The 24,358-nt window shown below is 53.1% G+C and overlaps 1 protein-coding gene across 1 annotated transcript; it reads left to right on the top strand.

Moving 5' to 3' along the window:
• Positions 1-383: 383 nt before the first annotated feature.
• Positions 384-23,901, top strand: LOC307168599 (uncharacterized protein; the record flags this gene model as incomplete). Its single annotated transcript, XM_079888728.1, has 10 exons — positions 384-684; positions 1,267-1,338; positions 1,407-1,527; positions 2,223-2,322; positions 6,750-6,872; positions 7,374-7,490; positions 12,718-12,878; positions 23,312-23,458; positions 23,539-23,641; positions 23,725-23,901. The coding sequence occupies 10 exons, from the start codon at positions 384-386 to the stop codon at positions 23,899-23,901; spliced, it is 1,422 nt and encodes a 473-aa protein (XP_079744854.1).
• Between the last annotated feature and the right edge of the window lie 457 nt (positions 23,902-24,358).

Here is a 24,358-nt window from a genome sequence, read left to right as displayed (position 1 = left end):
GTGAACTAGAAGCCAACTCTTAACATGTGTGGTGTGTAAATAGGAATTAGTTTTACCCGACATAACCGTAAACAATAGTTTTATTCTAAGCCAATCCACTTTTTAGTTTCCTCAAATTGAGTGTTTTTCAGATAAAATAAAAACGTATTTTTTTCTGATAAAAGTTATGACAGAAGGGTTTGTTTGTATGCTAAGATAGCCTAAGTTTCCAACTTATGCACAGATCTGTTTGGAATTTTAAAACAAGTAAGAAATGTTTGATCACTTATAATTAATTTATTTAATTTGTGAATAAATAAAAAACGCTAAACTTGTTTTCCTAGGTAAGATTTATATATATATATATATATATATATATATATATAATAAATTTTCATACGAAAATGACCGTTTGTGAACATTCACGCTCTCGTGTTTGTGGGCGTGTTCACGTGTTCCATGGCCCCGCCCACTGTATGTCTCTTATAAACGAGGCGCGCTCGCGGCCGCGCGGCTCCGGATCACTCAGCGCTGAATGGGCTCAACATGGCGGACACTCCCGCACCCACTCCGGCTATTACTCTCTCTCTGTCGCGCTGCAGGAGCAGTGTGTTATAAAGTTCCCGGAGGAGTGTGTGTGCAAACACAGGCGTCAGATGAGAGAGCGTGAAGCGCTGGAGATGAGCGGCGCGCGCGCAGGTGCAGGTGAGCAACAAGTGCTTGTGTTCGAGTCTGTCGAGCTGATCAACCGTGACTTCACCGCTCTCTCCTCGGGTCGCCGTATATCAGACCGTGTAGTGAGCGTGTGTGTTGGTGTTTCTGCTCGTGTGAAGATGAGCCTCAAACACCAGCAGAGAGAGTTATGTAGAACACCATAATCTAAAGCATGCTTTGGTCAATAATGGTGATGACATAAGTCACAACTCCGAAGTATGACATTACTAAGTCATAATTATTGGATTTAAAGAGTCAAAATGATCACATTAGATGTCGAAATTATGTGAAAGTTGACATTATGACATTCCAAGTTATTAAAAAGTAGATAATATGGATTTTTATGTGATGATCGACTGTCAATTTACATTTTTTTGTGAATTTAACTTCATCTCATAAACATGACTTGGGTATGTCATAACTTCACCTTTTTGTCATAACTATGTTTTGCAAACGCGTGTTTCTCCCCTGTGTTGTGGAGATGGGCTTCAGAGCAGGTCACTGAGGTGTGTGTGTGTGTGTGTGTGTGTGTGTGTGTGTGTGTGTGTGTGTGTGTGTGTGTGTGTGTTTCAGGGGTCCTGGGTCCTTCATCCCCGTCCCGTCCCTCAGAGCACGTGCTGAACTCTGGCGCGGTCGTGTTTCCCGGTAAGAGCCGCCGGATCTGCTGTGTGTGTGTGTGACCGAGTGTGTGTCTCACGAGTGTGTGTGTGCAGGTGTGTTTGACCAGCACGGCTGTCCTCTGGTCCTGTTCCCCGCTGAGGCGCAGTATAAACTCTCAGAGCTGAGCAGAGAGGAGGTGTCTCACTTCATACACTACTGTCTGCGCCTGCACAGGTAACACACACACACACACACACACACACACACACACACACACACACAGAACCCGGGTGAAGCTCTGTCTTCACTCAATCCTGACGTGTGTGTGTGACCCTCCTGGTGTGGAACAGAAGAGATGTTTTGAAGAATGTCCAAGCTGCTCTTATCCATAAACACAGATGTGTGGTGAATCATTCTGAGCTCCACAACTGCATCATACACTTCTAATGCAGCATCTGTCCCGTTTAATGTGTTCTCTGATAGTGTGTGGAGTGTGTGTAGTGTTTGTCAGTGGTGTTTAATGTCTCGTGTGTCTCAGACCTGTAGGACGGTGTCTTCTGTGGAACACATGCTTCAAATGCTTTCAGCTGAAAGGGGCGCAACCTTCTTCAGAATGACATATTTTATGTTCCACAGAAGAGTCATACGTCATCATGGTTAACGTGTTTATAGTGTCTTAATATATTCATGCCTTGTTGCATTTATCAGGTTGGAGTAGAGTGATAATATAATAGTGATATATCCCAGCAGAACTGCACATGTAATATGAGTTATTATAACTGAGAGCTGCTGCTGGTCTTCATGATCACTACATGCTTCTATTGAGATGTGAAGCAGCTCGGACTTTCTGCTCGACCTCTTGTTTCAATGTCTTTATTTTTTGGTGAGCTTGCCCCTAAAACCGTGTGTGTGTGTGTGTGTGTGTGCAGTATCCGGGGCGAGGGTGGTCTGCTGTCTGTGGCGGTTGATCTGAGACGAGCTGATCTCACCATTACGCGCTTCATCACTGAGACTCTTCTGCTGCTGGAGGTATTCAACACTACACTACACTATCATCATCATTACTCCATCACTCCATCTGTCCATCATTACTCCACCTCCATTATCATTACTCCTCCTCCATTATCATTACTCCTCCTCATTATCATTACTCCTCCTCCATTACTCCTCCTCCGTTACTCCTCCTCCGTTATCATTACTCCTCCTCCATTACTCCTCCTCCGTTATCATTACTCCTCCTCCGTTATCATTACTCCTCCTCCGTTATCATTACCCCTCCTCCTCCATTACTCCTCCTCCATTACTCCTCCTCCATTACTCCTCCTCCATTACTCCTCCTCCATTACTCCTCCTCCATTACTCCTCCTCCATTATCATTACTCCTCCATTATCATTACTCCTCCTCCGTTATCATTACTCCTCCTCCGTTATCATTACTCCTCCTCGTTATCGTTACTCCTCCTCCGTTATCGTTACTCCTCCTCCGTTATCGTTACTCCTCCTCCGTTATGTTACTCCTCCTCCGTTACTCCTCCTCCGTTATCGTTACTCCTCCTCCATTACTCCTCCTCCATTACTCCTCCTCCATTACTCCTCCTCCATTACTCCTCCTCCATTATCATTACTCCTCCTCCATTACTCCTCCACTCCATCTGTCCATCATTACTCCTCCTCCATTACTCCTCCTCCATTACTCCTCCTCCGTTATCATTACCCCTCCTCCTCCATTACTCCTCCTCCATTACTCCTCCTCCATTACTCCTCCTCCATTACTCCTCCTCCGTTACTCCTCCTCCGTTATCATTACTCCTCCTCCATTACTCCTCCTCCGTTATCATTACTCCTCCTCCGTTATCATTACCCCTCCTCCTCCATTACTCCTCCTCCATTACTCCTCCTCCATTACTCCTCCTCCATTACTCCTCCTCCATTACTCCTCCTCCATTACTCCTCCTCCATTACCCATTACTCCTCCTCCATTACTCCTCCTCCGTTATCATTACCCCTCCTCCTCCATTACTCCTCCTCCATTCCATTACTCCTCCTCCATTACTCCTCCTCCATTACTCCTCCTCCATTACTCCTCCTCCATTACTCCTCCTCCATTACTCCTCCTCCATTACTCCTCCTCCATTACTCCTCCTCCATTACTCATTACTCCTCCTCCATTACTCATTACTCCTCCTCCATTACTCATTACTCCTCCTCCATTACTCCTCCTCCATTACTCCTCCTCCATTACTCCTCCTCCATTACTCCTCCTCCATTACTCCTCCTCCATTACTCCTCCTCCATTACTCCTCCTCCATTACTCATTACTCCTCCTCCATTACTCCTCCACTCCATCTGTCCATCATTACTCCTCCACTCCATCTGTCCATCATTACTCCTCCACTCCATCTGTCCATCATTACTCCTCCACTCCATCTGTCCATCATTACTCCTCCACTCCATCTGTCCATCATTACTCCTCCACTCCATCTGTCCATCATTACTCCTCCTCCATTACTCCTCCTCCATTACTCCTTCATCTCTTCATCTGTGAAGCAGGGAGTGACATGAGTGTTACGTTGGCAAGAGTTCGGTCTTCAGCCAGTCTGATCAGCTCCTTCATTACTCCACCAGTCTGGTGTGTGACCGTCTCTATGTGTGTGTGTGTGTGTGTAAAGCAGCAGTTCACACAGTAATGAGTAGTCATGTGGTCTGTGGAGTTGATGAATATATGAAGCACTGGTTATAGTTGTGTACGGTCTCCTGCTGGCGTAGCATGAGAGAACGGAGCTGTGAGTTCAGCGTGTGAAGCGGTAAAGTGTTTCTGCTGAAATACTTCTGAAAGTGTGTGTTAATGTGTGTTACGTCCGTTGTAAGCGTGTCTGTGTACAAATGAAGGACACATCAGTTGTTTATAGCATAAAGCCTAAGATGTTGTCGGTCTCCTGAGCTCGGTCTCCTCTCGAGGAGGAAGTGATGTCATGATGCTCTCCATGTTTCTCCTCAATATGAGCGTTTACTCGCCCTCATGTTCAAGACCGTTTTTAAATATTTCTCAAAATAATATTCTAATAATCCACATGATCTCATGAGCAGAAAGCAGTTTCTGTTTAGTTTCTTGGGTAACTAATAATTTTAAGTGTATTTAATTGCTATTATTATTCTTATTTCTCTATATAATTTTGCCAATTAGAGTATGAAGTGCTTTTAACGAGCTGAAATTCTAAATGTAGAAGTAAAAACCCCGTGCAAAGGTGAAACATCATTAATTTGTCAAACTTGAATGATCAAATTAAAAAATAGACAATTCATTAACTTCTGTTAAAACACTGTAGAGAGACTGATTTGCTGCTGTGTCTGCTTTGGTTTTAGTGACCTAATGCTCCAGTAGTCCTGAAGACTTCAGGTGTGCTTTATTAGAGTCAGGACACATCTGTACTAGAACTGCATTACATCTACTGTAGTGAAGGAGTGTCTCTGGCAGAGCAGTGGAGTGAAGACAGCTGACTGAGCAGGTGTAGTTCCTGTGTCTGCCAGCAGGGCGGCGCTGTTCTGTGTGTCATGAGACCGTGGCGGCTGTGATTGGTTTAAAACATCACTGTGAACGAGTCTTGTGAAAGATCATCTGAATAGTGTTTCCATCATTGACGTCAAACCCGGCGTGATGCGTCTTCATATGCCAAGATTTAACATGCAGCGTTACTGGAGCCACAGAAGCTCAGGCCACTTCATCCACCTGGTTTATCAGAGGGGTGTGTGTGAGCTCTTCCTCTGAGTGTGTGTGTGCGCGCTCTTCCCCCGAGTGTGTGTGTGTGTGTGTCAGCTCTTCCTCTGAGTGTGTGTGTGTGTGTCAGCTCTTCCTCTGAGTGAGTGTGTGTGTGTGCGCTCTTCCTCTGAGTGTGTGTGTGTAATTTCCCTGGCGTTGAGGCTGAGGATCACATGCTGCTGTGGGTCACATGTCTGATCTCGTCCTGCACACGGGACTCTCAGCAGTGGGCGTAGGAGCGTATGGCTTGTCCTACGCGTATGGCTCTTCCACTGCTGAGTCACACTAAGTTTTGTCCCCCCCTCTATTTCCCAATGTAAGATTTTGTTTTGCATTGCCTGCCTATCTCTGCTGATTTCAGAGTCTCCAAATGAATCCATTCTGCAACTTTTAAATACATAATTAGGCTTAAGTGCAGGGTCCGAAATTTGGTCGTTTTGTCGCTATGGACACACACACACACACACACACACACACACACACACACACACACACACACACACACACACACACACACACACACACACACACACACACACACACACCATTGGCGGTGCGCTCAAAGTCATCTGTCAGTTGTGCAGTTACCCAAAATCTCCTGAATGAAGTTAAAACCCATCATGTCACTGGATGAAATAAAATCGTGGAAGCGCGCAAACGTTCCAGAACCTTCTACTGCCTTGAAAAATAAAACCTCACGAGCTGCTGGCCGCCGCTGCAGCAGATCAATTTGGTCAAGTTCAGCACAACTGGTTGTACAAAACGTGCCCTGGCCTTGAATGACAAGGTAAGGATATATGAAAATATGTTTGGCACATTGTATGGGTCACTATATCATAATACAACGTGTAATCAAGTGATGTCAATTCCAGCGTTATAGACGTGAAATTTTCTGTAAAAACTTGAAATATAAATTCTCAGAAAATGCGTTTAATACCAATATATTGAAACTGTTTATATATCCATACTTCACCACTGCGAAGATCGTGAGTCGGCATCGTCAACTTCATCTTTGCAGCCGACACTGACACAGAAAACACTTGTTCATTAATAAACAATTAAAATGTCTCCTGCTATATTTGACATATTCATAATCATTACTTTAGCCGGTTCTCTGTGACAGCTTTTAGGTGCTTCATTGGCAGCGCCACCCTTACATGTTACAGGAGCGTCACCACCGCATCAGCACCGAAAACAGGAGATTTGTTTCAATCCCTGTTTTGGCAGGGGAAAACTGATCAGAAAATGAAACGAAACGTTGTGGAAATGTAGTGGAGTAGAAAGTATAATAATTGCTGCAAAATGTAACGAAGTAAAAGTCAAAAGCAGCCTATGCACTATTGATTCTACGTACTTCATTACATTCCACCACTGCTGATTTACAGTAATCTAATGCTAAATGTCCTAATACCTGTTGACACTACAACAATGCAAAGTATCTTAACCTTGCAGTTTTTCACATATCATGTAAGACTCAATTTCTCCATTTCTTTGCACAAAAGTCTCCAAAAAAAAAAAAAAATATATATATATATATATAAAAAATATTCAGGGAATTTCCCCCGAACCCCCCTAGCATTTACTGTCCCCCCCCCCCCCCCCCCCAGGTTCAAAATTGCTCCTACGCCCCCGGGAAGAGCCACAGAAACAGTGATGCGGCGCGACTGACTGACGTCTGTAACGTGTTGTTGTGTTGCAGTGTGAGCGGAGGATCATCCACTCGGTGTACATCGTTCAGCCCAAGAAGAGACGAGTGCAGAAGCAGCTGGAGAAACTGCTGAGCTCCGGCGGGTCCAAGCAGCGCCGGCCCGTCCTGTTCAGAGTGAGTTCTGTCTGATCCACACACACACACACACACACACAAACACACACACACACAAACACACACACACACACACACACTCTGCTGTTACTGTAGGCCCGTCAGTTCTGTCTGACACACGTGTTACTGTTGGCCCATCAGAGTACTCACTCACTCACTCACTCACTCACTCACTCACTCACTCACTCACTCACTCACTCACTCACTCACTCACTCACTCACTCACTCACTCACTCACTCACTCACTCACTCACTCACTCACTCACTCACTCACTCACTCACTCACTCACTCACTCACTCACTCACTCACTCACTCACTCACTCACTCACTCACTCACTCACTCTGTACCTGAACTTTTACCAGTTGAATCGATTCTGAATCGAGAGCTTGTGATTCTGAATCATCATGAAATCGTCATCTCCAGCACTGATGTGAGAGTGGTGTGTGTGTGTTGCAGCGGTTGTTAACTCTGATGTCTCTGTGTTCCTGCATGTAAACAGAACATTTTCCTCAAAGAGGTTTTTGAGCTTTCCAACTACATCGACAGAAGCCAGTTACCGTCCAGTCTGGGGGGATACCTCATATACTGCCATCAGAGCTGGGCGGCCTTCGTCAAGGTGCGTGTGCGTGCGTGTGTGTGTGTGTGTGAGGAACCTGTACTGCATTTCATATACAATTGTTTGCATACAGAAAGGTTTGTGCGGCGTTGTTTTTACGATTAGAATCAGAAGATCATCAACGATATTTTAATGAAGTCTAATGAAAGACCCCGCCATCATAAGTGTGTGTGTAGGACGATGAGGCCTGATATCTGAGTTCATGTGATGGCCTGTGCTTGTCCCTCCAGCCTTTTCAGATCCGAAGCTGCAGAAGTGTGTGTGTGTTGGTCATGTCTGATTCTCTGGCTCAGGATAGATCAGTCACGCCACTGCAGGTCTCATGATCGGCATGATGGCCTTAGATAACACCGCTGACGCACGCTTCACTTTCCCCAGACCCTCACGGCTTCGGCACTGTTCACTATGTGCATGTTTAATGTGTGTGTGTGACTCAGATGGGTTTCAGTGTATTCATCATGATCAGCTCTATTATGTGTCGCCCTGGAGAAGCTTCAGAGGACAATCATCTGAAGTCATTAGCAAGTGAAAGAGCTACACACACACACACACACACACACACACACACACACACACACACACAGAGCGTCTCCTGTGCTTGTCCTCGCCGCGGTCTCTCTTCAAGGTTTGATCACGCCTAGATCTATAGATCTGATATACAGGCTTATCTGAGCCTCTGTTTGACCTGAGGACTCAAAGGACTTTTGTTGCACTTGAACCACGAATACACACAAAAAAATTGGATTCGTTTTGTGGTTGAAATTTTAAAGTAACAAATCTTTCCCTCGCGGGTCAATTTGACCCCTTAGGAATGAATGGAATGCAAGGAATGCTTCAGTACACATAGAAAACCCTAAAAATGTTCAATTCAAACTAAAAATGCTCAACTTTACCCCAGAAAAGATTGTATAATGTCTACATGTGTATCTGAATGCACACTGAAGAAACTGACTTTAGGACCCAGCGGAACAGCTCATTTGCTCCATATAGAGATCAGATGGAGGACCTGCGCCTAGACACGGCCACAGCACAAGTAGTCAGCCGTATCCGGGCCGTATCCAGATCAGATGAAGGACCTGCTCCTAGACACGGCCACAGCACAAGTAGTAAGCCGGATCCGGGCCGTATCCAGATCAGATGGAGGACCTGCTCCTAGACACGGCCACAGCACAAGTAGTAAGCCGGATCCGGGCCGTATCCAGATCAGATGGAGGACCTGCTCCTAGACACGGCCACAGCACACGTAGTCAGCCGTATCCGGGCCGTATCCAGATCAGATGGAGGACCTGCTCCTAGACACGGCCACAGCACAAGTAGTCAGCCGTATCCGGGCCGTATCCAGATCAGATGGAGGACCTGCTCCTAGACACGGCCACAGCACACGTAGTCAGCCGTATCCGGGCCGTATCCAGATCAGATGGAGGACCTGCTCCTAGACACGGCCACAGCACACGTAGTCAGCCGTATCCGGGCCGTATCCAGATCAGATGGAGGACCTGCTCCTAGACACGGTCACAGCACAAGTAGTCAGCCGTATCCGGGCCGTATCCAGATCAGATGGAGGACCTGCTCCTAGACACGGTCACAGCACAAGTAGTCAGCCGTATCCGGGCCGTATCCAGATCAGATGGAGGACCTGCTCCTAGACACGGCCACAGCACAAGTAGTCAGCCGTATCCGGGCCGTATCCAGATCAGATGGAGGACCTGCTCCTAGACACGGTCACAGCACAAGTAGTCAGCCGTATCCGGGCCGTATCCAGATCAGATGGAGGACCTGCTCCTAGACACGGCCACAGCACACGTAGTCAGCCGTATCCGGGCCGTATCCAGATCAGATGGAGGACCTGCTCCTAGACACGGCCACAGCACACGTAGTCAGCCGTATCCGGGCCGTATCCAGATCAGATGGAGGACCTGCTCCTAGACACGGTCACAGCACAAGTAGTCAGCCGTATCCGGGCCGTATCCAGATCAGATGGAGGACCTGCTCCTAGACACGGCCACAGCACACGTAGTCAGCCGTATCCGGGCCGTATCCAGATCAGATGGAGGACCTGCTCCTAGACACGGCCACAGCACAAGTAGTCAGCCGTATCCGGGCCGTATCCAGATCAGATGGAGGACCTGCTCCTAGACACGGTCACAGCACAAGTAGTCAGCCGTATCCAGATCAGATGGAGGACCTGCTCCTAGACACGGCCACAGCACAAGTAGTCAGCCGTATCCGGGCCGTATCCAGATCAGATGAAGGACCTGCTCCTAGACACGGCCACAGCACAAGTAGTCAGCCGGATCCGGGCCGTATCCAGATCAGATGGAGGACCTGCTCCTAGACACGGCCACAGCACAAGTAGTCAGCCGGATCCGGGCCGTATCCAGATCAGATGGAGGACCTGCTCCTAGACACGGCCACAGCACACGTAGTCAGCCGTATCCGAGCCATATCCAGATCAGATGAAGGACCTGCTCCTGGACACGGCCACAGCACAAGTAGTCAGCCGTATCCGGGCCGTATCCAGATCAGATGGAGGACCTGCTCCTAGACACGGCCACAGCACACGTAGTCAGCCGTATCCAGATCAGATGGTGGACCTGCTCCTAGACACGGCCACAGCACACGTAGTCAGCCGTATCCTGCTCCTAGATCAGATGGAGGACGTAGTCAGCCGTATCCTGCTCCTAGATCAGATGGAGGACCTGCTCCTAGACACGGCCACAGCACACGTAGTCAGCCGTATCCGGGCCGTATCCAGATCAGATGGAGGACCTGCTCCTAGACACGGCCACAGCACACGTAGTCAGCCGTATCCAGATCAGATGGTGGACCTGCTCCTAGACACGGCCACAGCACACGTAGTCAGCCGTATCCAGATCAGATGGTGGACCTGCTCCTAGACACGGCCACAGCGCACGTAGTCAGCCGTATCCGGGCCGTATCCAGATCAGATGGAGGACCTGCTCCTAGACACGGCCACAGCACATGTAGTCAGCCGTATCCAGATCAGATGGTGGACCTGCTCCTAGACACGGCCACAGCACACGTAGTCAGCCGTATTCGGGCCGTATCCAGATCAGATGGTGGACCTGCTCCTAGACACGGACACAGCACACGTAGTCAGCCATATTCGGGCCGTATCCAGATCAGATGGTGGACCTGCTCCTAGACACGGACACAGCACACGTAGTCAGCCGTATTCGGGCCGTATCCAGATCAGATGGTGGACCTGCTCCTAGACACGGACACAGCACACGTAGTCAGCCATATTCGGGCCGTATCCAGATCAGATGGTGGACCTGCTCCTAGACACGGACACAGCACACGTAGTCAGCCGTATTCGGGCCGTATCCAGATCAGATGGTGGACCTGCTCCTAGACACGGACACAGCACACGTAGTCAGCCGTATTCGGGCCGTATCCAGATCAGATGGTGGACCTGCTCCTAGACACGGACACAGCACACGTAGTCAGCCGTATTCGGGCCGTATCCAGATCAGATGGTGGACCTGCTCCTAGACACGGACACAGCACACGTAGTCAGCCGGATCTTCAACCAGATGGACCTGGATAATATTCTGAATGTTCTGATCCAATCTGACTTCTGACCTGTAATGCTGCCTGAATCATAATCATACACTGTTCGCTTGTTGTCCAGAGGAGAACTGAGCGACTGAGCCTGGGTTTCAGAAGGTTTTTTCTCCATTGTCACTGATGGAGTTCTGCTTCCTTCACTGTCGGCTTTTTCCACCTTTGTCGCCATTGGCTTTTGGCTTGCTTAGTTGAGGACACTTAATTTAATATTTAATTTAACATTCAACAATATCATTGAACTGCCTGCATTAGCGTTTCCACCGCAGGAACTTCCCCAGATCTCGGTGTGTTTCCACCGCAGGAATCAGGGTCTAAATGAAGTTCCAGGTGAACATTTTCCCCCTCAGAAACTCTTGCTCGCGAGGTAGTACTCTTTGAGAGTTCAGGAACTTTCAGGGGTGGCACTTGGGCGCTGGACATGCTGATTGGTTGAGTTCATGCTGCATTTAATTTGAACCCCCATCTGTTGCGGTGCGGCAGTATCAGTCGTCTGCTATTCCAATCAACAGTGGAGTTTAAAAAATACGACCAGGAACTGAGCCGGACGATGACATCACTGTTTTCTCCAGTGCAAATATAAATATAATATAATATAATGTAATATATAATATAATATAATATAATATAAAATAAAATAAATTTATTACAAAAATGAACCATCACTGAACTTAAGCTGGACTGTGACGCTATTTTCTTCTGGAAACAAACTGTTGCATTATTTCCTGTTATCTCTGTAAAGCTGCTTTGAAACAGTGTTGTTGAAAGCGCTATATAAATGAAGCTGCCTTGACTATAGAGCTATATGGCCATCTAGTGGCAAGAGTCATGAAATCTTTTTTTTTTTTTTTTTTTTTTTTTTTTTTCTCACAGACACCCCAATGTAGCCTGGAAATCTAAATCTGAGAGATTAATGGTCTGGCGTCGACTAATGAAGCTCGGCCAGCTCGAGGGGCGGCACCAAGCATACATTTGAAAATCTCACTGCACGCAATTGGATAACACTACGACCAATCACAACAAGCCCCATACGCTCAGCTACCAGCGGCGCTCACTGGTAGATTAGACTCTTGTCGTATCCGGTCGGCAAAACAGCAAAAACGGTCTTCTTGCAAGGGAAGGATTCGAGCGGCGTTTTCTGTTCCTCTTTTAGATAAAAGGCCAAGTCTAACTCGTTCACTGTAGCGGCCAAAGCCGTTTCACACAACTGGTGTTCATCCAGAGCCATCTTGCAGTGTTCACTAATGACTTCGACGTCACAGCGCTGTCGTCATCTCGCCTCTGGCCCGCCTCTATCAGATAACCCGCTGTGATTGGTGCAGCTCAGATCGTGGGGCATATTTAATGAGCATCATTACTCGACGCCAGAGTAACTCGCTGAGCAAAGCAACTTGTGCTCTCGAGAACTCTGGATCTCCAGGGTACACCCAGTGTAAGACCCTCTGAGCTGAATTAAAAGGGTTATGCATGAAATTGAGTTATTTTGAATTTAAGTTGAAAGAATGTGAGGAATGTGCTGAAATTAATATTTATTGATCAAATCTAGTAATTTTAAAGGTGATTAAAATAAAAAATTATAAAATCTCTGGAAAAATTGCATTAAAAAAATAGAGAATGTTGTGTGTGTGTGTGTGTGCAGGAGATGGATGTGTTTGTGCAGGAGTTCCTGCTGGTGGTGAACAGACTGCCCTCCTGCATCTCCACTCTTCAGTCGCTCTCCAAGCTCCCCGTCCCTGACGACCTCGAGCGGCTGGGGGACTTCTGCTCGCTGAACCAGGCCAGCTTCCAGCAGCTGAGGAGGTGTGTGTGTGTGTGTGTGTGTGTCCCTCACTGAACCAGGCCCGCTTCCAGCAGCTGAGGAGGTGTGTGTGTGTGTGTCTCGCTGAACCAGGCCCGCTTCCAGCAGCTGAGGAGGTGTGTGTGTGTGTGTGTGTCTCGCTGAACCAGGCCCGCTTCCAGCAGCTGAGGAGGTGTGTGTGTGTGTGTGTGTCTCGCTGAACCAGGCCCGCTTCCAGCAGCTGAGGAGGTGTGTGTGTGTGTGTGTCTCGCTGAACCAGGCCCGCTTCCAGCAGCTGAGGAGGTGTGTGTGTGTGTGTGTGTGTGTCTCGCTGAACCAGGCCCGCTTCCAGCAGCTGAGGAGGTGTGTGTGTGTGTGTGTGTGTGTCTCGCTGAACCAGGCCCGCTTCCAGCAGCTGAGGAGGTGTGTGTGTGTGTGTCTCGCTGAACCAGGCCCGCTTCCAGCAGCTGAGGAGGTGTGTGTGTGTGTGTGTGTCTCGCTGAACCAGGCCCGCTTCCAGCAGCTGAGGAGGTGTGTGTGTGTGTGTCCCTCGCTGAACCAGGCCAGCTTCCAGCAGCTGAGGAGGTGTGTGTGTGTGTGTGTCTCGCTGAACCAGGCCCGCTTCCAGCAGCTGAGGAGGTGTGTGTGTGTGTGTGTGTGTGTGTCCCTCACTGAACCAGGCCCGCTTCCAGCAGCTGAGGAGGTGTGTGTGTGTGTGTCTCGCTGAACCAGGCCCGCTTCCAGCAGCTGAGGAGGTGTGTGTGTGTGTGTGTGTCTCGCTGAACCAGGCCCGCTTCCAGCAGCTGAGGAGGTGTGTGTGTGTGTGTGTCTCGCTGAACCAGGCCCGCTTCCAGCAGCTGAGGAGGTGTGTGTGTGTGTGTGTGTGTGTCTCGCTGAACCAGGCCCGCTTCCAGCAGCTGAGGAGGTGTGTGTGTGTGTGTGTGTGTGTCTCGCTGAACCAGGCCCGCTTCCAGCAGCTGAGGAGGTGTGTGTGTGTGTGTCTCGCTGAACCAGGCCCGCTTCCAGCAGCTGAGGAGGTGTGTGTGTGTGTGTGTGTCTCGCTGAACCAGGCCCGCTTCCAGCAGCTGAGGAGGTGTGTGTGTGTGTGTCCCTCGCTGAACCAGGCCCGCTTCCAGCAGCTGAGGAGGTGTGTGTGTGTGTGTGTGTGTGTCCCTCACTGAACCAGGCCCGCTTCCAGCAGCTGAGGAGGTGTGTGTGTGTGTGTCCCTCGCTGAACCAGGCCCGCTTCCAGCAGCTGAGGAGGTGTGTGTGTGTGTGTGTGTGTGTCTCGCTGAACCAGGCCCGCTTCCAGCAGCTGAGGAGGTGTGTGTGTGTGTGTGTGTGTGTCTCGCTGAACCAGGCCCGCTTCCAGCAGCTGAGGAGGTGTGTGTGTGTGTGTCTCGCTGAACCAGGCCCGCTTCCAGCAGCTGAGGAGGTGTGTGTGTGTGTGTGTGTCTCGCTGAACCAGGCCCGCTTCCAGCAGCTGAGGAGGTGTGTGTGTGTGTGTGTCTCGCTGAACCAGGCCCGCTTCCAGCAGCTGAGGAGGTGTGTGTGTGTGTGTGTGTGTGTGTGTCTCGCTGAACCAGGCCCGCTTCCAGCAGCTGAGGAGGTGTGTGTGTGTGTGTCTCGCTGAACCAGGCCCGCTTCCAGCAGCTGAGGAGGTGTGTGTGTGTGTGTGTCTCGCTGAACCAGGCCCGCTTCCAGCAGCTGAGGAGGTGTGTGTGTGTGTGTGTGTGTGTCTCGCTGAACCAGGCCCGCTTCCAGCAGCTGAGGAGGTGTGTGTGTGTGTGTGTGTGTGTCTCGCTGAACCAGGCCCGCTTCCAGCAGCTGAGGAGGTGTGTGTGTGTGTGTGTGTGTGTGTGTCGCTCACTGAACCAGGCCCGCTTCCAGCAGCTGAGGAGGTGTGTGTGTGTGTGTGTGTCTCGCTGAACCAGGCCCGCTTCCAGCAGCTGAGGAGGTGTGTGTGTGTGTGTGTGTCTCGCTGAACCAGGCCCGCTTCCAGCAGCTGAGGAGGTGTGTGTGTGTGTGTCCCTCGCTGAACCAGGCCCGCTTCCAGCAGCTGAGGAGGTGTGTGTGTGTGTGTGTGTCTCGCTGAACCAGGCCCGCTTCCAGCAGCTGAGGAGGTGTGTGTGTGTGTGTCTCGCTGAACCAGGCCCGCTTCAGCAGCTGAGGAGGTGTGTGTGTGTGTGTGTGTGTGTGTGTGTCTCGCTGAACCAGGCCCGCTTCAGCAGCTGAGGAGGTGTGTGTGTGTGTGTGTGTGTCCCTCGCTGAACCAGGCCCGCTTCCAGCAGCTGAGGAGGTGTGTGTGTGTGTGTGTGTGTGTGTGTGTGTGTGTGTGTCTCGCTGAACCAGGCCCGCTTCCAGCAGCTGAGGAGGTGTGTGTGTGTGTGTGTGTCCCTCGCTGAACCAGGCCCGCTTCCAGCAGCTGAGGAGGTGTGTGTGTGTGTGTGTGTGTGTGTGTCTCGCTGAACCAGGCCCGCTTCCAGCAGCTGAGGAGGTGTGTGTGTGTGTCTCGCTGAACCAGGCCCGCTTCCAGCAGCTGAGGAGGTGTGTGTGTGTGTGTGTGTCTCGCTGAACCAGGCCCGCTTCCAGCAGCTGAGGAGGTGTGTGTGTGTGTCTCGCTGAACCAGGCCCGCTTCCAGCAGCTGAGGAGGTGTGTGTGTGTGTGTGTGTCTCGCTGAACCAGGCCCGCTTCCAGCAGCTGAGGAGGTGTGTGTGTGTGTGTGTCTCGCTGAACCAGGCCTGCTTCCAGCAGCTGAGGAGGTGTGTGTGTGTGTGTGTGTCTCGCTGAACCAGGCCCGCTTCCAGCAGCTGAGGAGGTGTGTGTGTGTGTGTGTCTCGCTGAACCAGGCCCGCTTCCAGCAGCTGAGGAGGTGTGTGTGTGTGTGTGTGTGTCTCGCTGAACCAGGCCCGCTTCCAGCAGCTGAGGAGGTGTGTGTGTGTGTGTGTGTCTCGCTGAACCAGGCCCGCTTCCAGCAGCTGAGGAGGTGTGTGTGTGTCTCGCTGAACCAGGCCCGCTTCCAGCAGCTGAGGAGGTGTGTGTGTGTGTGTGTGTGTGTGTCTCGCTGAACCAGGCCCGCTTCCAGCAGCTGAGGAGGTGTGTGTGTGTGTGTGTGTGTGTCTCGCTGAACCAGGCCCGCTTCCAGCAGCTGAGGAGGTGTGTGTGTGTGTGTGTGTCTCGCTGAACCAGGCCCGCTTCCAGCAGCTGAGGAGGTGTGTGTGTGTGTCTCGCTGAACCAGGCCCGCTTCCAGCAGCTGAGGAGGTGTGTGTGTGTGTGTGTGTCTCGCTGAACCAGGCCCGCTTCCAGCAGCTGAGGAGGTGTGTGTGTGTGTCTCGCTGAACCAGGCCCGCTTCCAGCAGCTGAGGAGGTGTGTGTGTGTGTGTGTGTCTCGCTGAACCAGGCCCGCTTCCAGCAGCTGAGGAGGTGTGTGTGTGTGTGTCTCGCTGAACCAGGCCCGCTTCCAGCAGCTGAGGAGGTGTGTTTGTGTGTGTGTGTGTGTGTCTCGCTGAACCAGGCCCGCTTCCAGCAGCTGAGGAGGTGTGTGTATGTGTGTGTCTCGCTGAACCAGGCCCGCTTCCAGCAGCTGAGGAGGTGTGTTTGTGTGTGTGTGTGTGTGTCTCGCTGAACCAGGCCCGCTTCCAGCAGCTGAGGAGGTGTGTGTGTGTGTGTGTGTGTGTGTGTGTGTCTCGCTGAACCAGGCCCGCTTCCAGCAGCTGAGGAGGTGTGTGTATGTGTGTGTCTCGCTGAACCAGGCCCGCTTCCAGCAGCTGAGGAGGTGTGTGTGTGTGTGTGTGTGTCTCGCTGAACCAGGCCCGCTTCCAGCAGCTGAGGAGGTGTGTTTGTGTGTGTGTGTGTGTGTCTCGCTGAACCAGGCCCGCTTCCAGCAGCTGAGGAGGTGTGTGTGTGTGTGTGTGTGTGTGTGTGTGTGTGTGTGTGTGTGTGTGTGTGTGTGTCCCTCGCTGAACCAGGCCCGCTTCCAGCAGCTGAGGAGGTGTGTGTGTGTGTGTGTGTCTCGCTGAACCAGGCCCGCTTCCAGCAGCTGAGGAGGTGTGTGTGTGTGTGTGTCTCGCTGAACCAGGCCCGCTTCCAGCAGCTGAGGAGGTGTGTGTGTGTGTGTGTGTGTCTCGCTGAACCAGGCCCGCTTCCAGCAGCTGAGGAGGTGTGTGTGTGTGTGTGTGTCTCGCTGAACCAGGCCCGCTTCCAGCAGCTGAGGAGGTGTGTGTGTGTGTGTCTCGCTGAACCAGGCCCGCTTCCAGCAGCTGAGGAGGTGTGTGTGTGTGTGTGTGTCTCGCTGAACCAGGCCCGCTTCCAGCAGCTGAGGAGGTGTGTGTGTGTGTGTGTGTCTCGCTGAACCAGGCCCGCTTCCAGCAGCTGAGGAGGTGTGTGTGTGTGTGTGTGTCTCGCTGAACCAGGCCCGCTTCCAGCAGCTGAGGAGGTGTGTGTGTGTGTGTGTGTGTGTCTCGCTGAACCAGGCCCGCTTCCAGCAGCTGAGGAGGTGTGTGTGTGTGTCCCTCGCTGAACCAGGCCCGCTTCCAGCAGCTGAGGAGGTGTGTGTGTGTGTGTCCCTCACTGAACCAGGCCCGCTTCCAGCAGCTGAGGAGGTGTGTGTGTGTGTGTCCCTCGCTGAACCAGGCCCGCTTCCAGCAGCTGAGGAGGTGTGTGTGTGTGTGTGTGTCTCGCTGAACCAGGCCCGCTTCCAGCAGCTGAGGAGGTGTGTGTGTGTGTGTCCCTCGCTGAACCAGGCCCGCTTCCAGCAGCTGAGGAGGTGTGTGTGTGTGTGTGTGTGTGTGTGTCGCTCACTGAACCAGGCCCGCTTCCAGCAGCTGAGGAGGTGTGTGTGTGTGTGTGTGTCTCGCTGAACCAGGCCCGCTTCCAGCAGCTGAGGAGGTGTGTGTGTGTGTGTGTGTGTCTCGCTGAACCAGGCCCGCTTCCAGCAGCTGAGGAGGTGTGTGTGTGTGTGTGTGTGTGTCTCGCTGAACCAGGCCCGCTTCCAGCAGCTGAGGAGGTGTGTGTGTGTGTGTGTGTGTCTCGCTGAACCAGGCCCGCTTCCAGCAGCTGAGGAGGTGTGTGTGTGTGTGTGTGTCTCGCTGAACCAGGCCCGCTTCCAGCAGCTGAGGAGGTGTGTGTGTGTGTGTGTGTCTCGCTGAACCAGGCCCGCTTCCAGCAGCTGAGGAGGTGTGTGTGTGTGTGTGTGTGTGTCTCGCTGAACCAGGCCCGCTTCCAGCAGCTGAGGAGGTGTGTGTGTGTGTGTCCCTCACTGAACCAGGCCCGCTTCCAGCAGCTGAGGAGGTGTGTGTGTGTGTGTCCCTCGCTGAACCAGGCCCGCTTCCAGCAGCTGAGGAGGTGTGTGTGTGTGTGTGTGTCTCGCTGAACCAGGCCCGCTTCCAGCAGCTGAGGAGGTGTGTGTGTGTGTGTCCCTCGCTGAACCAGGCCCGCTTCCAGCAGCTGAGGAGGTGTGTGTGTGTGTGTGTGTGTGTGTGTCGCTCACTGAACCAGGCCCGCTTCCAGCAGCTGAGGAGGTGTGTGTGTGTGTGTGTGTCTCGCTGAACCAGGCCCGCTTCCAGCAGCTGAGGAGGTGTGTGTGTGTGTGTGTGTGTCTCGCTGAACCAGGCCCGCTTCCAGCAGCTGAGGAGGTGTGTGTGTGTGTGTGTGTGTGTCTCGCTGAACCAGGCCCGCTTCCAGCAGCTGAGGAGGTGTGTGTGTGTGTGTGTGTGTCTCGCTGAACCAGGCCCGCTTCCAGCAGCTGAGGAGGTGTGTGTGTGTGTGTGTGTCTCGCTGAACCAGGCCCGCTTCCAGCAGCTGAGGAGGTGTGTGTGTGTGTGTGTGTCTCGCTGAACCAGGCCCGCTTCCAGCAGCTGAGGAGGTGTGTGTGTGTGTGTGTCTCGCTGAACCAGGCCCGCTTCCAGCAGCTGAGGAGGTGTGTGTGTGTGTGTGTGTGTGTCTCGCTGAACCAGGCCCGCTTCCAGCAGCTGAGGAGGTGTGTGTGTGTGTCCCTCGCTGAACCAGGCCCGCTTCCAGCAGCTGAGGAGGTGTGTGTGTGTGTGTGTGTGTCTCGCTGAACCAGGCCCGCTTCCAGCAGCTGAGGAGGTGTGTGTGTGTGTGTCCCTCACTGAACCAGGCCCGCTTCCAGCAGCTGAGGAGGTGTGTGTGTGTGTGTCCCTCGCTGAACCAGGCCCGCTTCCAGCAGCTGAGGAGGTGTGTGTGTGTGTGTGTGTCTCGCTGAACCAGGCCCGCTTCCAGCAGCTGAGGAGGTGTGTGTGTGTGTGTCGCTCACTGAACCAGGCCCGCTTCCAGCAGCTGAGGAGGTGTGTGTGTGTGTGTGTGTCTCGCTGAACCAGGCCCGCTTCCAGCAGCTGAGGAGGTGTGTGTGTGTGTGTGTGTCCCTCGCTGAACCAGGCCCGCTTCCAGCAGCTGAGGAGGTGTGTGTGTGTGTGTGTGTCTCGCTGAACCAGGCCCGCTTCCAGCAGCTGAGGAGGTGTGTGTGTGTGTGTGTGTCCCTCGCTGAACCAGGCCCGCTTCCAGCAGCTGAGGAGGTGTGTGTGTGTGTGTGTGTGTGTGTGTGTCGCTCACTGAACCAGGCCCGCTTCCAGCAGCTGAGGAGGTGTGTGTGTGTGTGTGTGTCTCGCTGAACCAGGCCCGCTTCCAGCAGCTGAGGAGGTGTGTGTGTGTGTGTGTGTGTCTCGCTGAACCAGGCCCGCTTCCAGCAGCTGAGGAGGTGTGTGTGTGTGTGTGTGTGTCTCGCTGAACCAGGCCCGCTTCCAGCAGCTGAGGAGGTGTGTGTGTGTGTGTGTGTGTGTCTCGCTGAACCAGGCCCGCTTCCAGCAGCTGAGGAGGTGTGTGTGTGTGTGTGTGTGTGTGTCTCGCTGAACCAGGCCCGCTTCCAGCAGCTGAGGAGGTGTGTGTGTGTGTGTGTGTCTCGCTGAACCAGGCCCGCTTCCAGCAGCTGAGGAGGTGTGTGTGTGTGTCTCGCTGAACCAGGCCCGCTTCCAGCAGCTGAGGAGGTGTGTGTGTGTGTGTGTGTGTGTGTCGCTCGCTGAACCAGGCCCGCTTCCAGCAGCTGAGGAGGTGTGTGTGTGTGTGTGTGTGTGTGTCTCGCTGAACCAGGCCCGCTTCCAGCAGCTGAGGAGGTGTGTGTGTGTCTCGCTGAACCAGGCCCGCTTCCAGCAGCTGAGGAGGTGTGTGTGTGTGTGTGTGTGTGTGTCGCTCACTGAACCAGGCCCGCTTCCAGCAGCTGAGGAGGTGTGTGTGTGTGTGTGTCCCTCGCTGAACCAGGCCCGCTTCCAGCAGCTGAGGAGGTGTGTGTGTGTGTGTGTGTGTGTGTGTGTCTCGCTGAACCAGGCCAGCTTCCAGCAGCTGAGGAGGTGTGTGTGTGTGTGTGTGTGTCTCGCTGAACCAGGCCCGCTTCCAGCAGCTGAGGAGGTGTGTGTGTGTGTGTGTGTCTCGCTGAACCAGGCCCGCTTCCAGCAGCTGAGGAGGTGTGTGTGTGTGTGTGTGTGTGTCTCGCTGAACCAGGCCCGCTTCCAGCAGCTGAGGAGGTGTGTGTGTGTGTGTGTGTCTCGCTGAACCAGGCCAGCTTCCAGCAGCTGAGGAGGTGTGTGTGTGTGTGTGTGTGTCTCGCTGAACCAGGCCCGCTTCCAGCAGCTGAGGAGGTGTGTGTGTGTGTGTGTGTCTCGCTGAACCAGGCCCGCTTCCAGCAGCTGAGGAGGTGTGTGTGTGTGTGTGTGTCTCGCTGAACCAGGCCCGCTTCCAGCAGCTGAGGAGGTGTGTGTGTGTGTGTGTGTCTCGCTGAACCAGGCCCGCTTCCAGCAGCTGAGGAGGTGTGTGTGTGTGTGTGTGTGTCTCGCTGAACCAGGCCCGCTTCCAGCAGCTGAGGAGGTGTGTGTGTGTGTGTGTGTGTCTCGCTGAACCAGGCCCGCTTCCAGCAGCTGAGGAGGTGTGTGTGTGTGTGTGTGTGTGTCGCTCACTGAACCAGGCCCGCTTCCAGCAGCTGAGGAGGTGTGTGTGTGTGTGTGTGTGTGTCGCTCACTGAACCAGGCCCGCTTCCAGCAGCTGAGGAGGTGTGTGTGTGTGTGTGTCCCTCGCTGAACCAGGCCCGCTTCCAGCAGCTGAGGAGGTGTGTGTGTGTGTGTGTGTGTCGCTCACTGAACCAGGCCCGCTTCCAGCAGCTGAGGAGGTGTGTGTGTGTGTGTGTCCCTCGCTGAACCAGGCCCGCTTCCAGCAGCTGAGGAGGTGTGTGTGTGTGTGTGTGTGTGTCTCGCTGAACCAGGCCCGCTTCCAGCAGCTGAGGAGGTGTGTGTGTGTGTGTGTGTGTGTGTGTCTCGCTGAACCAGGCCCGCTTCCAGCAGCTGAGGAGGTGTGTGTGTGTGTGTCCCTCACTGAACCAGGCCCGCTTCCAGCAGCTGAGGAGGTGTGTGTGTGTGTGTCCCTCACTGAACCAGGCCCGCTTCCAGCAGCTGAGGAGGTGTGTGTGTGTGTGTGTGTCTCGCTGAACCAGGCCCGCTTCCAGCAGCTGAGGAGGTGTGTGTGTGTGTGTGTGTCTCGCTGAACCAGGCCCGCTTCCAGCAGCTGAGGAGGTGTGTGTGTGTCTCGCTGAACCAGGCCCGCTTCCAGCAGCTGAGGAGGTGTGTGTGTGTGTGTGTGTGTCTCGCTGAACCAGGTCCGCTTCCAGCAGCTGAGGAGGTGTGTGTGTGTGTGTCTCGCTGAACCAGGCCCGCTTCCAGCAGCTGAGGAGGTGTGTGTGTGTGTGTCTCGCTGAACCAGGCCCGCTTCCAGCAGCTGAGGAGGTGTGTGTGTGTGTGTGTGTCTCGCTGAACCAGGCCCGCTTCCAGCAGCTGAGGAGGTGTGTGTGTGTGTGTCTCGCTGAACCAGGCCCGCTTCCAGCAGCTGAGGAGGTGTGTGTGTGTGTGTCTCGCTGAACCAGGCCCGCTTCCAGCAGCTGAGGAGGTGTGTGTGTGTGTGTGTGTCTCGCTGAACCAGGCCCGCTTCCAGCAGCTGAGGAGGTGTGTGTGTGTGTGTGTCTCGCTGAACCAGGCCCGCTTCCAGCAGCTGAGGAGGTGTGTGTGTGTGTGTGTGTCTCGCTGAACCAGGCCCGCTTCCAGCAGCTGAGGAGGTGTGTGTGTGTGTGTCTCGCTGAACCAGGCCCGCTTCCAGCAGCTGAGGAGGTGTGTGTGTGTGTGTCTCGCTGAACCAGGCCCGCTTCCAGCAGCTGAGGAGGTGTGTGTGTGTGTGTGTCTCGCTGAACCAGGCCCGCTTCCAGCAGCTGAGGAGGTGTGTGTGTGTGTGTGTGTGTGTGTGTGTGTCTCGCTGAACCAGGCCCGCTTCCAGCAGCTGAGGAGGTGTGTGTGTGTGTGTGTCTCGCTGAACCAGGCCCGCTTCCAGCAGCTGAGGAGGTGTGTGTGTGTGTGTGTGTCTCGCTGAACCAGGCCCGCTTCCAGCAGCTGAGGAGGTGTGTGTGTGTGTGTGTCTCGCTGAACCAGGCCCGCTTCCAGCAGCTGAGGAGGTGTGTGTGTGTGTGTGTGTCTCGCTGAACCAGGCCCGCTTCCAGCAGCTGAGGAGGTGTGTGTGTGTGTGTGTGTCTCGCTGAACCAGGCCCGCTTCCAGCAGCTGAGGAGGTGTGTGTGTGTGTGTGTGTCTCGCTGAACCAGGCCCGCTTCCAGCAGCTGAGGAGGTGTGTGTGTGTGTGTGTCTCGCTGAACCAGGCCTGCTTCCAGCAGCTGAGGAGGTGTGTGTGTGTGTGTGTGTGTGTGTGTCGCTCACTGAACCAGGCCCGCTTCCAGCAGCTGAGGAGGTGTGTGTGTGTGTGTGTGTGTGTCTCGCTGAACCAGGCCCGCTTCCAGCAGCTGAGGAGGTGTGTGTGTGTGTGTCTCGCTGAACCAGGCCCGCTTCCAGCAGCTGAGGAGGTGTGTGTGTGTGTGTGTGTGTGTGTGTGTGTGTGTGTGTGTCTCGCTGAACCAGGCCCGCTTCCAGCAGCTGAGGAGGTGTGTGTGTGTGTGTGTGTGTGTGTGTGTGTGTCTCGCTGAACCAGGCCCGCTTCCAGCAGCTGAGGAGGTGTGTGTGTGTGTGTGTGTGTGTGTGTGTGTGTCTCGCTGAACCAGGCCCGCTTCCAGCAGCTGAGGTGTGTGTGAGAGAGATGGATAAAAGATTTCTCAGTCAAATATAAAGCAGCACAACTGTTTTCAACACTGATAATAATCATAAATGTTTCGTGAGCATCAGTGATTTCTGGAGGATCATGTGACACTGAAGACTGGAGTAATGATGAAGATTCAGCTTTGATCACAGGAATAAATAGTTAAAACTTTCAAATAGTCAGATGTGTTTCTGTACATGAGGAGGTCCGGCAGGTGAAGTCCAAACCCACAGACCCGCTCACTCGCTCAACACTGATGATCCTCCTGCTGGAGATCTTACAGCAGTGTGTGTGTGTGTGTGTGTGTGTGTGTGTGTGTGTTCAGGGATCTTGGTCTAGATGACCTGTTGAGGCACTGTGAGTGTCTGCTGGAGAAGCTGCGTTTCCCGGAGAAGGATCCCTGCTTTCAGGCCATGGCTGGAACTGTCCTCTTCACACACACCGCTCTAGAGATGCTGCGCAACTACAACCGGTATGTGTGTGTTCATGCAGATCTCCAGAGACGCCTGTACAGATGTGTTAGAGGTGTGTGTGTGTGTGTGTGTGTGTCAGGATCCGGTCAGCGGTGCAGAAGGTGGAGCTGCTGTGGACCCAGGTGTTCTCCAGAGCGCAGGTCCAGCTACAGATGCTGCGTCTGCAGAGAGAGGCTCGACAGGTCAGGAACACACACACACATCACAGGGTTGATATGAGGACTGATGGGTGTAACCGCTCTGTGTGTGTGTGTGTGTGTGTCAGATCCAGGAGCAGATGCTGGCGCTGCACAGGCAGAAGCTGCAGGCGTACAGGACTGAAGAGGCTGAGGACACACACACCGCTGAAGAGCTCCTGCTGCAGTTTGAGGCGTCCGTCTACACTCCTGCCATGGTACACACACACACACACACACACACACACACACACACACACAGCTGAAGAGCTCCTGCTGCAGTTTGAGGCGTCCGTCTACACTCCTGCCATGGTACACACACACACACACACACACACACACACACACACACACCGCTGAAGAGCTCCTGCTGCAGTTTGAGGCGTCCGTCTACACTCCTGCCATGGTACACACACACACACACACACACACACACACACACACACAGCTGAAGAGCTCCTGCTGCAGTTTGAGGCGTCCGTCTACACTCCTGCCATGGTACACACACACACACACACACACACACACACACACACACACCGCTGAAGAGCTCCTGCTGCAGTTTGAGGCGTCCGTCTACACTCCTGCCATGGTACACACACACACACACACACACACACACACACACACCGCTGAAGAGCTCCTGCTGCAGTTTGAGGCGTCCGTCTACACTCCTGCCATGGTACACACACACACACACACACACACACACACACACACACA

Source organism: Squalius cephalus (assembly GCF_949319135.1).
Source record: "Squalius cephalus genome assembly, chromosome: 12".
Classification (NCBI taxonomy): Eukaryota; Metazoa; Chordata; class Actinopteri; order Cypriniformes; family Leuciscidae; genus Squalius; species Squalius cephalus.
This window is presented reverse-complemented; position numbering and strand designations above follow the sequence as displayed.